Below are 15,039 nucleotides of genomic sequence, written 5' to 3'. Positions count from 1 at the left end.
GCCAAGTATGTTCTTACTGTCGACAAATTTGTGTTTTTAATTTCTCTTCCTATCTGCCTGCTAGAAAGTAATTGCGCTTTTAGATCATTTTTAGAGATGAAACAACAAGTAATAAGATCCAAAAAAGACGATGTAGGCCAACTGCTTTCAATGCGGTTTCAACCTACGTTAACCACGTGATAATACCTACCCCATTTAGTTTCAACACATCCTTTATAATCTTTTTTTGTTACAGCAAGGGTCTCCTTTCGCCATACTGAGTGCCACATGAGGATCAGTGCCACTGCAATTTTATCTGTAATATAGGGTGCTCCCAATTCCATGCGGCACTTATAGTTGGCACATGCCTTTGGTAAAGAGAGGAGCCTTTTTAAGAAGTTATCTTCAATAATCTGCAGTTTTGAGCAATCTCTCTTTCTCCAGACAGCTGCTCCATAAGTGGCAGCAGAGATGGTCTTAGCCTGATATACTGTTTTATTACATCTATAGGTTTTAAGCCAGTTTTTAAATAAATTTAGTTAGTGCCCCAATGTTCTTTTCCATCTGTGACCCTCGGTTAGTAATCATCTTTTGCCAATTAGCTTGGGGGGGTCAAACATTATCCCCAGGTAATTTAATCTGTCAACAGCTCCCAGTCTTCCCCCTTCAGTAATAATTTGTGGATGATTTCTCTGCTTAGTACCTGCTTCTAAAATAAAAGACTTTGAATAATTAACTTTCATATCAAGGTTATTCATAAATTTCGTATATTCCAAGACTAGGCGACGCAATGCATTATTAGTACGGGCTAAAAGCACAGTATCGTCTGCATATATTAAAATTGGGACCTGTGCTGAATTAATATAAGGTACAAAAGGGGGGTGGTGATGGACGGAGCATCTGAACCAATCAAACACTCACACCCAGTCAAAAGATCTGGGTTTGATCCATCACCGTTCTTTAGCCCACTCTGCCACCCCAGTTCAGAGCTTGCTTGAGTTCAGTGGCAAAGTGAGCAAGAGACTCACATCTGAGCATACCCTGCCACACTTATGGCGGCCAAAAGCGGTACAAAAGGGGGTGGTGATGGAAGGAGCATCAGAACCAATCAAACACTCACACCCAGTCAAAAGATCTGGGTTTGATCCATCACCGTTCTTTAGCCCACTCTGCCACCCCAGTTCAGAGAGTGGCAAAGTGAGCAAGGGACTCACGTCTGAGCATACCCTGCCACACTTATGGCGGCCAAAAGCGGTCCAAAAGGGGGTGGTGATGGACGGAGCATCTGAACCAATCAAACACTCACACCCAGTCAAAAGATCTGGGTTTGATCCATCACCGTTTTTTAGCTCACTCTGCCACCCCCTTTTGTACCGAATTAATATAAGGGACATCCGGGGTGGAATCTAACAGTGCAGATTCCACGCCAATGGTATAGAGCACAAATAAAAAACGGGCAAGAACACAGCCCTGCCTCATGCCTCTTTCAATTTTAAAAGATCTAGTGCATTTACCATCCTTTCCATAGCGAACACAAGCTGAGGCACCTGAATACAGGTCACGGATAATATTGATAATATTCAAGTCCATTCCCATAGCCTCCATGTTCTGCCACAGCCTAGGCTGTCCCACACAGTCAAAGGCTGCGCCACACAGTCAAAGGCTGCAAACAGATCTATGAAGGCTAAATAGAGATGACCTTTTTTTGCAGCCGTGTATTTTGCTATGATTAGACTCCGGTTCAGACACTGATCCACAGTGCCTTTCCCTTTTCTAAAACCAAACTGGCATGGGATGATGATATTTTTTTCCAAGGCCCAATCCTCTAGTCTATTTAAAATCATTTGGCCCATTAGCTTTGAAGTAGAATCTATCAGAGAGATAGGTCTGTAGTTTTTCGCAATCGACCTATCCCCCTTTTTATATATTGGGACAATTACAGTTGTCTGCCACGATGGTGGCGCTGCTGTTTGGGCAATTTTATTAAAAACATTGTGTAAGAGTGGAGCCTTAAGATCTTGGTTATCTAAGAACAAGTCAATAGGGACTCCATCCAGTCCCGGTGCCTTTGTTTACATTGTTTTAAAGCATGGTTTCCGCAAGAGTAAAACTAGTAGCAACCTCCTCTCTTTCTAAATTTTGGGAACTAGGTTGTAAAATTATCTTATCTTCTGCTCTGAAAAGACCTTCAAAATGTGTTACCCAATATTCCTGGTCAACATTGTTGTCTGTGGTCATAGCCTCCTCTTCTTTTAGAAACGGTGCGTTGATCAAAGACCAAAATGGTTGTGAGCTTTTTAATTTTGCAGCCTTCTGCAGATTTTCCCACCATTCTTCCTTTAAGCTCTTAAGCCTGGCGGTTCTTGCTTTCTTATAAGCTTGCTGCAAGTCTTTAACTAATATTGTATTTCGGGGCTTAGACTTCAATGCTTTATGTAAACTTTTCAATGTTTTATCACAGTCTGCATCAAACCAACTGAATTTGTTGCGCCGGCCATTACGGATAGCAGGGGGTTAAATTATTTCTAACGTCGTTTAAAATTAGTTTAAAATCCGAAATCATGCTTTTGTGTAAAACTGGATCCAGACAAAGCATTATCTCTCTAAAACAGTTGGATACTAAGTGGTCAAAAATCTCTGTCTACCTTTTCCCACTTTACAACAATCCCATTCTCTCTTGCAATTACTGGATTTATAGGAAGTTTAAAGGCACAATGAGCTTTCTTTACAGATTGCATAGAAAAGGTTATTGCAGCGTGGTCACTGAATGAGTAAAATAGTCTTAAAGTGAAAAAAAAGGTCTCTCACAGGGTCAGAGACCAACACATAGTCAAGAGTTGAGGAAGAAAAATGATTTAAAAAGGTAGGTTCTAACTGATAAGATGAATGTTCATAAGTATTTAATAATGTTAAATTATACGATTTCCTCATTTGTCCTTGCTGGCACGAGTGTCGTGATTTCAGGGGTTAAAGCGGTTTAGGAAATCCCACTGATCACTGATTATTGCGATATTTTATTAGTAAACATGCAGTCACAAGTACAGTTACCTTGCAGGAACAAGAGTCATGAATAGAATGGTGCAGCAGGAGCAGAGGCGCAGGTGCAAAGGCCCTGGAAACAAACGATAAACCGAATATTTCTATATTTTACTTCTAAACAAGCAGTCACAAGTGCATTTACCTTATAAGCACTAGGGTCATGATTTGAATGGTGCAGCAGGTGCAGTGGCACAGGGGCCAAAAGGTGTAGTAAACCCACTGAACCCTGATTTTTATTTTTGCTATATTTAACTACTAAACAAGCAGTCACAAGTACAATTACCTTGCAGGCTCTAGGGTAATGATTTTAAAGGTGTATTGGCAAGGAGGCCAAAAGGTCTCGAAATCCCACTGAACACTGATTATTACTATGTTTAATCACTAAACAAGCAGCCAGGTCTGCTTTTTTGGTTCTTTTGTAACCAGTGCACCCAAAGGAACACATAACCTAAAGTATCACTGTAATAAAAGCTGTAAACTATGGACTTTTCGGTTTACTTACAACTTATTCTATATTCATTGCATTTATATGGTACATTTTCACAGCTTTTGTATGGTCCTAAAATGCTTCTGAATCTGGACAGATTAACACCTTGGCCAGGGCATTCTCCATTCTAGAACATTAGCACTTCAGCTATTGTAAACACTATATAAAAACGTAGAACTTCTCATGTGGGATTCCATACCAAGCATTGGCAAAGCCAGTTGGTCTCGCCTATGCAAGATCAATTGGCTTTGATAATGTTTTTAGCCATATTATATAACCGTGCTAACTTCAGTGCAGCATAACTGGAAAAAATGCTATAACACGGACAATTCTGGCTGTGTCAACCCGATTTTTTACATTACTTTCAGCTATTCGCAACATTGCTAAAAAAACATTGGCAAAGCCAATAAATATCAATTGGCTTTGCCATTGTTTGTTGTTAGATTCCACCAACATTTGGAATCCTTTTCCACTTGAGCTGCATACAGAAAGTTGTCTTAACAATTTTAGGAAACTCTTCGAGACTCTTGTATAAACCTGATTTCGTCTTGGGGCGTGGTCAAGATGCCCACCATAGCGGACGTGCCTAGCTGAGGTTCTGTGAGAGGGCTTCCACCTCGCACCTTACCTTGTAGCCCGGCTGACTGTTGATGGCGTCCAGCGGCACCGAATCATGTCAGGCACCCAATACCAACACTGGCGATGGACGTGATGCCTCGGTGCGATAGGAATCCGGCTGCGAGAAGAGGGGACGGCGTGGAATACAAAATTGCAGCCGTTTTGTCGGATGATCCTAGCCATGGGGCCTGAGCTGCTGGGGGCTTGCAGCACCTTCGAGACCCCGGGGAGGAACTTGAAAAACAGAGCAGCACCCCCGCCAAAGCAACAGCAGCAAGAGAGGGACCGGACCGCTGTGTACAAGTACGTGCACTGCGCAACCGCGCCACGCCAACGTTAGGGGCCTGGAGTGACCGCCACCTGATCCTTGACTGTCTCCCGCCCCAGGAGCGGATGAGACCCCCAGCTCACATGCAGTCCAGACGGCGCCGTGGGCGGCCCAGTGGGTGCGGGGGCCTCGTGGGCGTAGTCGCCAACCTGATAGGCTGAAGTTGTTTGCCGCTGCTGGGCCGTGCTAAGGATCCCTGCGGCAGGCCTCTCATGCCCCTGGATTAAAGGTGGTGCCCAGGTGAGAGCGATCTGCGAGGTTGGCGGGTCCGCAAGAGGCACGGTGAATCCAGTGCAATCTGAGGCAGGCCGCAACCGTTGGGTGGCCCGCCTGACTTCAAGATGGCGGCCCGGCGGGACACATGATATTGAAGTGAATAGTGACACGACATCAACACCCACAGTTGGCACCCACAGCAGCGTCTGCCGGGGAGTGGGAACCATCTAGAGCGGACAGTCATGTACACAGCAATGAGGAGAGGCCCAGCCTGACTGCAACAGGGGAAGTTCCTCATCGGCTCCCTGGGGGCACTGGGACTGTGGGAATACCATCCTGACCACAGCCTGACACTGTGACCTATTCTGGGAGATCTGTTGACAGCCAGGGGCCCCGGTGATTGCAGAACGGGTGCAGGGGTCTGTCCCAGCACCCCATTGCCTGGAGAAGTTGAACACCAAGTTGACGCCTGTGCGGAGAGGTGCTGCGAGTGGCTCCACTGTTAGGGCGGTGGTAGTCCAGAGTTCGGCGCCAAGAAGAACCGGATGTGCTTCACCTGATCACACGATATGGCCTAATTCGGAGGTCCACCCCAGTTGCCTGCTGCATGCCCACTCAGATACCTACTGGCATCCGCGGACTTCCACACACACCTTGGCTCCTTCCTGAAATATTTCCGCTGACAGGGGGGTAACGGCTAGTTACGACGTCAAGAGACGCGGGATCGGTCACGCCGACACTTCGCCTGGAAGTCAACACCAGAGGCTCTTGCGCGACCCCTGGTGCAAGAATGGGTAAACCAAGGGCGACGGCAGCAGCCCAGGGGCTACATCAGATGCTGTCAGCGGTCACTCTACGGGGCCCCCTAAGGATGATGTCACAACAACAGATGTCTCCCTCTCGGCCAAATTGGAAAGGGTTCTACAGGCAGTAGAGCATTTCAGACTCTCTATGGAGCAGCAACTGGGCACCCTGACAACTGACATCAGCCGCCTCCGCGATGACCACCGAAAATTGTCAGACAAGGTCTCAGATACTGTAAAAACTGTCACTTCCATCCAGCCCATGGTACAGGCTCATCAAGACACAATACAAACGCCGGTAAGCCGCATGTCTACCATGGAAGAATGAATCGGCGGCTTGGAAGGTCGGTAAAGACTCTGCAATACACGTGTCCTTGGCCTGCCAGAGGGAATTGAAAAGGCGGATGCAGTGGAGTACATGGAGACATGGACTAAGTCATTCACGCCAGATGCAGAGCGGTCAGCTTTCTTCTCAATTGAGCGGGCTCATTGTGTCCCGGCACACCGCCCCCCGGCCGGGGGCTCCGCCACGCCCCATGCTGGCAAAATTCTTGCACTTCAGAGACTGTGATGCAGTGTTATTGGCTGCTCGTCAGGCGGGGCCGCTTCAAGTGGAGAACAGAACCTTCATGATTTTTCCTGACTATTCCAGAGCGGTCCAGCGCCAAAGGTCGTCCTTCCTGGAAGTGAAACGGCAACTTAGAACAGAAAAGCTGCAATATTCCCTGCTATTTCCCGCCCGTCTTAGTCATGCGTGACTGTATCACTCACTTCTTTGTGACCCCGGAGGAGGTGCAAGACTGGTTGGACTAGCGTGGTGCCACAGGTCCCCGTGCAGAGTATACCCACGAGCAACACACAGGAGTGCCAGGGTCCAGATGACGACGCAATCAACAGTGCACCTCCAACTCGTTCCCGCGCACCCTGGGGTCGCCAGACCTGGAACAAATTGTTCAAGAAAGACGGAAAGCCCTGAAGGCGGTGGCGAGCCTCCGACCCGCATCCCCGGCAACATACATTGAACGGGCTCCTCACATGTTCACCTCGGAGGAGGAAGGAAACAGCAAAGCAACGCAGTCCGAAGTGGACACAGTGGCCTTGCGCGTGGTCACCCCAAGATCCACTGATGACCTGATATGAATGGATGTTCGTCAGTGGAAGAAAGTACCGGGGGGAGGAGATGTCTATTTGGTGCCAGCACGTGCGACCTCATTACACACGCGCCCACATGACGCCTTAGGTCTGGTTAGCCATTTCACCACTCCAGCGAGTAGCCATTAACTTGCACGCATACCACACAAGCTGAGGTACCTCACAGACACCCCCCCACAACGTGTTGATGCTCTTGTGCCAGCTGAGGGCTAGTTTGGATGTATTGCCCTTGTCGATAAGTCCCCCGCATTGGGGCTGAGTTTTGCCCCACCCCAGTTCTCTCCCCCACTGAGTGCACCCGCTCTGCACTGTGTCCCCGTTAACATGCCGAGGAGCAACAGCATAGCAGCGCGGACATTGTAAGGACAGCTTAGAGCTCGGGGTCCTCTGGAGGATCCTGATGCCCCCGCAGCCCTGCACACCATGCACGCATACAGATGGCACAAAATGGCACTATCACCATCCTTACACTGAATGTGCGTGGGATGCACACCGCCTGTGAACGGTACTCAGTCTATGCCTATATCAAGCGTCATCATGCGCAGATCGCGGTCTTGCAGGAAACGCACCTGACAGCAGGGGAAATGGCAAAGCTGCGTAGGTGTTGGTGGGGAATCATATGCGCTATTACGTATTCGGCCTTTGCTCGTGGCGCCCTTATATGGGTACGCCCCGGTGTTCCCTTTCAAGAGTAGTCTCGTACCGTTGACCCTGATGGCCGATACTTTCTCTTGCAGGGACGACTGGACGGCCAAGCAGTCCTATTGGGGACCATATATGGGCCCAATGTTGACCAAAGTAATTTTTGGGACGCACTCTCTACCCCGTTGAGCACATACAAACAGGTCCCCTGGATCTTAGGAGGGGACTATAATTGCATACAAAACATAACACTGGATAGATCCCACCCCCCTACCCCCGACGTCCCCCATAGCGGCTCAGGCAAAACGGTTTGCGACATTGGCGCGTCATTGGTCTCTCAACGATGCCTGGCGCACTCGTAACCCCACTGCTATGCTTTACTCATTCCACTCAGCGTGCGCTTGGACAGTTATCTTTGTTCCTCCGCTATCTTACCTCTCATTTCTGATGCAGTCTACCTAGGCAGGACCATATCAGACCAAAACGCACACACACTCCCGATGCGATGCTGCCCGCCGCACCTGCCTGTCCCTACATGGCGTCACCCCAGGGAATGTCTCGACGACCCGGTTTTCAAACAGTCAGACCACATCAGCCAATACTTCCAGGCGAACCCTGATACTGCAGACACGCGCGCGGTGGAATGGGACGCCTTTAAACTTATTATTCGGGGCACATGTATTTGACAAGTTGTAGGAGTCCGTCAAGTCCTGGAGCCAGACATAAAAAGAACAAAGCAAACCCTGGCCTCTCTTACAAAGGAGACTAACCCAGACAGAGACACGACGGCCCGAATTGCCGCTGCAAAAACAGCATACAAAGAGGCTTTAGTAAGCTTGCGTAGGTATCATTTTGCGGCATACACGGCACGTGCTCGCAGGGAAGGTGACGGGGCAGGAAAGTTACTTGCCTGGCTTGCCAAGCAGGACTCGACCCATCCGCCAATCACGGCTGTTTGCAATGCTCGATGTAACTTACTGTACTCCCAAGACTCAATACTGAATGCCTTTCAGGAGCACTACACCATTATATGCTTGACCAGCTCAGATATCTGAGGAGGCCCTTTCCCAATTTCTGGCTCGACACCAGTAACCCCAGATTGATCGTGACACTCGTCGAGACCTTGATGACCCCATCCGAGCGACAGAAATCAGACATGCTATGAAGGCATTAGCTACCCACAAGGCCACTGGATTAGACTGCCTTCCGTTTGAATTTTACCGCACCTTTGCATCCAAACTGGTCCCCCAGCGGGAGAGGCAATTCCGAGCAGCCCTAGATGAAGGCGCCTTGCCCCAATCCATGTGCAAATCGGTCATAGTGTCTCTTCTTAAACCGGATAGGGATCCCCAACAGCTGGGTTCTTACCGGCCCATAGCCCTCTTGCCTGCGGACTATAAAATCTACGGGAAAATCCTGGCTGATCGGTATGCCACTATCCTTCCACAGCTGATCCATCCGGATCAGAATGGTTTTGTGCCGAGCAGGAATACTTCCTCCAATATCCGATGGCTGTTCCACTTGTAGAACCAGATCCCTGATCGTTTTCCTCGTGCGGCGTGTCTGGTCCTGGATTTGGAAAAAGCCTTTGGTACTCTCTCGTGGGCATACTGATTACGGGTCTTGCAACATATGGGGATAGGACCTCGCCTTCAGGCCTATACTAGGCTCATATGCAAGGCGCCCACATTCAGAGTCCGAATAGGCCCCCTCCTCTCTGCCTCCTTTTCGGTCCAACGTGGCACCCATCGGGGGTGTCTGCTATCCCCCCTCCTTTTCGCCATGGCGATGAAGCCCCTGGCAGCCTGTCTTCGTGCGAGGGTGAAGAGTGGGGAATTCCTATTGCCAATTCCATAGATACAGTGTCATTATACGCTGATTATGTTCTTATATACGTCCGGGATATTGCAGCAGACCTCACCTATATAACACGTATTTGGAAGGACTTTGAGGAAGTGGCTGGACTACAAGTTAATTAGGCCTTGTCCACAGTTTATCCCCTGGTACAGGCAATGCCTCCGTGTCAGCTGAGGCTAGGTAATGTTAACCTTTCGTGGAGTCCTAAGGCAGTACGGTACCTGGGAGTTCGACTGTATCACACACCACAGGACATCTACGAAGGCCACTATCGAAAGCTGATGGCGGGCATTAGGTCATCCGTACACTTCTGAAAGGGTCTCTCACTCGCAGTCACGGGTATGTAGCGATCGCCAAAATAATCCTAGTCCCAAGACTACTATTTCTCGTTTCCAACCTCCCGGTGGTTCCCCCTCAATCGTTTTTCAGCGAGTAAGATGCCTTGCTAGGGATCCTTATCTGGGGATCTGGCCGCAGGCGTATCGCCCGGCCAAAGTTGCAGTTACCACTCAACCAAGGAGGGCTAGCTTCGCCATCCTTTGAGGCTTACTTCCTGGCTGCCCAATTACAATTGGTGTTCGGCTGGACAGCGAGTCGAGCACAAAGAGAACTGACCACTGCACTTGGACAATTACAAACCCTTGCCGTCCATCGCATGCTACTACCGGGAGCTGCACCCAACACCCCATCCCCATCCCGGCCAGGCCACTTAAGCTGATTACAAGCCTGTCTCGCACGCATCTTCAAAATGAATTGTGTGCCCCCCACACTCCCCCAATACTCTCCACTCCTGCCGTTGGTAGGGCTACCCAAAGGTCATGCACACTACACGGAGAGAATGCTGCTCATTTAGACGGAGCACACCTTGACAGAAGTTGGGGCACTTTATTTTAACAGACAATTGCAGACGTTTGAGGCACTCGTGAATGACTTTGAGCTCTCAGGGGGACAGTTCTTGCTGCATAGTCCGCTTCTAAATGACTGTCGTAAACATTGGCAAACGTTAGAAGACGAGCCCCCTACTCACCTGGTCCTTCACACAATCCTACAGATGGGCCCAGGGCGGCACCTAGTTACTTGGATATACAAAGCTATACGATCCCTTAAGCAACCCTCACTTGCATCCCTCAGGGAACAATGGGAAGGCGACTTTTGCAGGCCTTTACCTGATAGATAGGCTGTCCGGCTTTAGGTTGAAACCTATAATAACTGATAAAACCCCATCACAAGGGAAATAGCCCTCACCGTTGTAAACCTATAAACACTGAAAAAAGCCCTGCACAACCACATACTAAATGCCATTCAAGGAAAGGGAAAGCGTCATTTTTATTTCTTCCTGAAGGGGCCAATACAATGTAACTTTGTTATATAAGGTAGCAGTAAGAAAGACTGCTTGAGTTTTGTTGTTTAGGGACGTCAGTAACATTTTGTTTCTTATTCCTTTTTTCAGTTTTGTGGTCTTTGGTCTAAAGATACAGGGGTTAGAAGCATGTTTTAGGTGTTTTTATGTATTTTATAAACTGTAGAGAATCAAGAAATATCAGAATCACATTTGATATGTTGGCTTTGCTGGAGTTTTTCACTGATAGGAAAAATGTAGGTTTTATAAGAATCTTTCCCAATACGTACCATCACATTTACCCACAGAGAATGGGTAAAAACCTTTAATACATCAGCCACCTTTTCTAGTGAGTCAGTATTGATAGTAGGTGAATTGCCAAACACCCCAAGCTTTAAAGAGTCCAAGCAAGGTATAGTGACAGGTATATGTGAAAAGAGTGCAGTCACAAAGCATCTGGGATACTGGTGAAAACATGACACCAGACTTTTGGAAAAAATGGAACGCATTGTCACTTGGAATGCTGCTGCAAAAAGTTCTTACCAAGTTCAACAAAGATTGGAGTGATTGTGTTTGTATTTGCAGTGATTTAGCTATGTATATGAAAAAGTTGTGTGATGACCTGTCAAAATCGATATCTGAGCTGAAGTGCTTCCCTGTAAGAGATCCTTGCCACTTGTTATATGGTATGCTAAAAGCATCTTTACAATCTTCAGAGTTAATGAAGAATGCTATTGACTTTTTGGTCCATTCTGGTGCACAGAAACTAAAACGCAAATATTTCTCATTTTGTGCTTTGTGTGGCATCAACGAAAGATCATACCAACTGTGTCACTTAGCTGGTGGTTCTCAGTCCTAGAGGCCATGAATGCTATATTATCCATGTGGCAACCATTTACAGAACTTTTGCTGAGTGAAGATTCCAAAGGCAAGAAATGTTAGGATTTTTAGTCACATATTGATAGTGATTTGAAAAAAGTTCACTTTACTTCATTCTTAGATTTTTACAGGAAAGCATAACTGCTGTAGTGGATATAATAAAAAAATTAGAATTTAAAAATACCCTTGTCTACCAAGTGTTCAGAAAAATTGGTGTTGATGTGAAAAATCTCCTTGAGAGTAGCCTGGGTGACACTTTTAGTGACTTTGTTACTGCAACATAGTCCATGTTAGAGTCCTTGCCACTTGGTAAGCAAAGAAATGTTGAGAAGCAATTCACAAACTTTTATTTTACAATGTATGAGAAATAGCCCTTCACCAACCATGGCATTTGAAGTCAATGTAGCCTCACTGTGGTACTCTGCACAAGTTATAGATCCCTTCCGTAAAGGGAAATTTTCTCGGGAGTTTCAAAATTGCTGCCTCATTTTTGACCGCTTCAATAACTCTGAGGGCATATGCACCCAGTTCAACGCATATGTTGCAGAACCCTTCGCAGAGAATCTCAATCTTCAGGTGTACCCTTATTGGCATGGAAAGCTATGTCAGTGGCCAGAGTTAGCAAATTGTGTACTGGCTAGTTTGGTGTTGTCTGTCTCAAGTGAAGTGCCAATATTGAGAGGGCTTTTCAGAGATAAAAGTTTACATGGGAAGGAAAGAGTGAGCGTGCATGACCAAAGACTCACTGAAGAAGTATTGTATGGTGTACTACAATACGTTTGATTTGTAAAAATGTATTTGCACCTCATTTACACTGTACGTACAGTGTCTATATACCATGCACTATCAGTGCAGAAAGCAAACCATGATAAAAGCTAAAAGTTCCATCAACACCTGAAAAACACTATTTCTGTTGTTTTTAATGGCGCAAGAATATGTAACCACTGATAACCCATGTTTTTTTAAGGTATTGAAATCACTTGAAAACACACAAAAAAAAACACCAGAATTGACCAAAAATAGAAACTGAAAACAGGAAAGCCTAATGATAGGGAATGGGTCAAATCACTAGCATTCACCAAGAAGGTATCCCGCAACTACCACTTCAAAAACATACAATTACATATCCTGCATCGGACCTATCTCACTCCTGCAAAGATTCAGAAGTATTTCCCCGATGGTACCTTCGCCTGCCCAAGATGTCAGGAGCCCGCTGCCTCCTTTTCACATGCTGTGGGACTGTCCGTCCCTCCACGGCTAATGGTGTACCATCCCTACTACTCTAGGAACGGTCACTGGCCTCTGGGATCTTTACACGTAGGAAGGCAGCGCCCTTGGTATCTGTAAGCGTTGTAAGCACATAAAAGTCGAAATGCTCTTTGCCTCCCTAGTGCTCCTCCTGGCCAAACAGTGCATAGCAGTGCACTGGAAGGCACCTATTGACCCCCCTCTGGTGGCGTGGGTGGGTGCAATCAAGAAGTGGGGTGCAGCGGAAGAGGGAATACTAAGGGGAGGAAGCCCAAGGAATCCTCAAACATCCACTCTCCATGCCATGTGCCATGCTACTTCACTCCTTTACACATAAAACTGCAATAGTGGCGGAAACGCCGGGTGGTGGTTTCCCTAGACCCTCTATAGCCCCAGGGGATGCCCGAGTGTGAATGCAATGGGCCCAAACACCCAATGGGTCAGTCCAAATTGCAGTTATCGACCATTCACCACACTCCAGCGCAGATAGCTTCTAGCGTTGTCCCTCCCTGATTCGGCGCAAGTACATCATGGTATCCCACGATAGTGCAGCTCTCAGGCGTCCCCAAACGCACAACTCCAGCATACGACACAGTGCATCCTAGTTTTCTACCCCATGTTATTCACAGTTTAAATAAGGCAGAAATGTCGAATCCCCAAGCTCGCGTGCGGGGAGACAATGCACCACACATCCCTTCTGAGACCTTGCGAGCAACATCTGCATAAGTTACCTGTATATGGACACAGACTCGTGTGGGTCATTGCCAATTAATGAACTGAGTGAGAGGGCATAATAGCCTTCAACCCATATGTTTGTGTGTCGTAGTAATCAGTCCCCATGCGGGATCAATTGAATGTCAAAACCATCGACCATGAAAGATATGATGTATGTAATAATGAAAAATGCCAAAACTGATTTTGTCTTAATTTGAAACTAGCAAAAAACGTTTCTATTATAATACTCCTGCTATCTTTAGACATTCGTGAAATGATAACCTTAAATATGTAAAATGAAGTGCGTTCAGAGTTTATTGAATTTCAGGATATGAAATTGTTTTGCAGCACAGCATTGCAGCATTGGAAGACTAACAGAAGTTGTTTGGTTAGCACTAGTAAGATGACCACATGCAATGCCGCGATTGCTTTAACAGAGAGGTTTGTGAAACCTAAACAGTCGAAGGAAGGCATGCGCTGCCACTTTCTGGGAAACAGTCCAACTATATTTCCTGTTTATTCAAAATACTCCAGTCTATGTTGGAAAGCTACATTGGTACGGATACCACGTCATCTTCGGGATATAACAAAACAACTTTTCTTTTTCAGATCGATTGAAATACGAGTCCAAAAAATGCAAGTCCGCCAGCTTTACCGTCAGCAATGACTTCAGTTTCTCTCCTGCAGTTTCAGGTACTTTTAGGTTATAATGGAATCATTCTGTTTCTGGTGTGACCTGAATCTTGTGACTCATTTATTTTTGAGTGCTGTATTCCACTCCTGCATAGTACATCTGATTTCAGTTCTCTTGTTTTTAAGTTCCCTACATATGGCACTGTGGCGGTGCTCCACACTTATACATGAACAAATGCTAGCCTCTTGCTGTTCTCCTGGACTCCTCTTGCCTATTGGAGGGCTAAGGTGAAACTTTATAGCAAAAAAGAGGGCCTTCTGAGACCGAAAATGTTAAAGTGGTAAATTATGGTTTCACAGTCGCATTCTCTCCAGACTCGGCAGAAAAAGAGAGCCACCCTGTGGAATGTACTGAATGGACAATAATGTTATTACACAGTTCTTTTCTAGCCAAGCTCCTTCAGTTTACTAACTAAGAATGTGAGAAATGCCAGGAAATAACCAGAACCTGATTTAATTAGAGTAGGGCCGTCATGCTCATTGATAACTCTGGCTGGATTTCTGTTCCTCGCAATTACAAGTATCTCCGGGACCGAAGTTATTGGGTCTGCAAGCTCCCTAGCTACTGCAGGGACTTTAGGGAGCATCTCAGTTCCTGCCTGACTCCTGCAGCAGCATAGCATGGAAGAAGCAAACAACCACCTAGCCCTTGAACCCTACCACCCAACGTCTTCCCACCCCCTCTGATCCTCCTGCTGACTATTTATGCCTGTTCTGAACAGGTGGACAATATCAAAGGTTTTCTCCAGTAAGTGGTGAGAATGCATGTGAAAGTATCACATATTTACGGGTGGGGTCGGTATTTCCACGATCCAGAGAGAAAACGTGTGATAATCTGAATGTGGTGTGGGGATACTTGTTAATGTAGTTACCAGCCCCCTGGTATCCCTGCATCAAATTCGGTTAGTCTTATAATGAGGGCCTATATAAGCGATTAAGCGAGTCTGGCACTTGCTTTCGGCTGTCTATTTCTTTATTTTCAGGTCTTGCCTAGGCGGTGCATGCCATGTCGCGATAAAGAGCTGTGTATCCGGCACAAAATAAA

At 46.7% G+C, this 15,039-nt stretch overlaps 1 protein-coding gene across 6 annotated transcripts in view; it reads left to right on the top strand.

Annotated features, from left to right (window-relative positions):
• The window catches only part of CUEDC1 (CUE domain containing 1), a 673,926-nt gene that overhangs the window by 593,794 nt on the left and 65,093 nt on the right, over positions 1 to 15,039 (top strand). For all 6 annotated transcript variants that reach the window (XM_086954843.1, XM_086954846.1, XM_086954848.1 and 3 more), the window contains one exon: positions 13,911 to 13,994. In XM_086954843.1, coding sequence (XP_086810969.1) covers positions 13,911 to 13,994 — 84 coding nt within the window. The remainder of the gene's footprint in view (positions 1 to 13,910; positions 13,995 to 15,039) is intronic.

The sequence above is a fragment of the Lissotriton vulgaris genome, chromosome 2_1 (assembly GCF_964263255.1).
Source record: "Lissotriton vulgaris chromosome 2_1, aLisVul1.2, whole genome shotgun sequence".
Classification (NCBI taxonomy): Eukaryota; Metazoa; Chordata; class Amphibia; order Caudata; family Salamandridae; genus Lissotriton; species Lissotriton vulgaris.
This window is presented reverse-complemented; position numbering and strand designations above follow the sequence as displayed.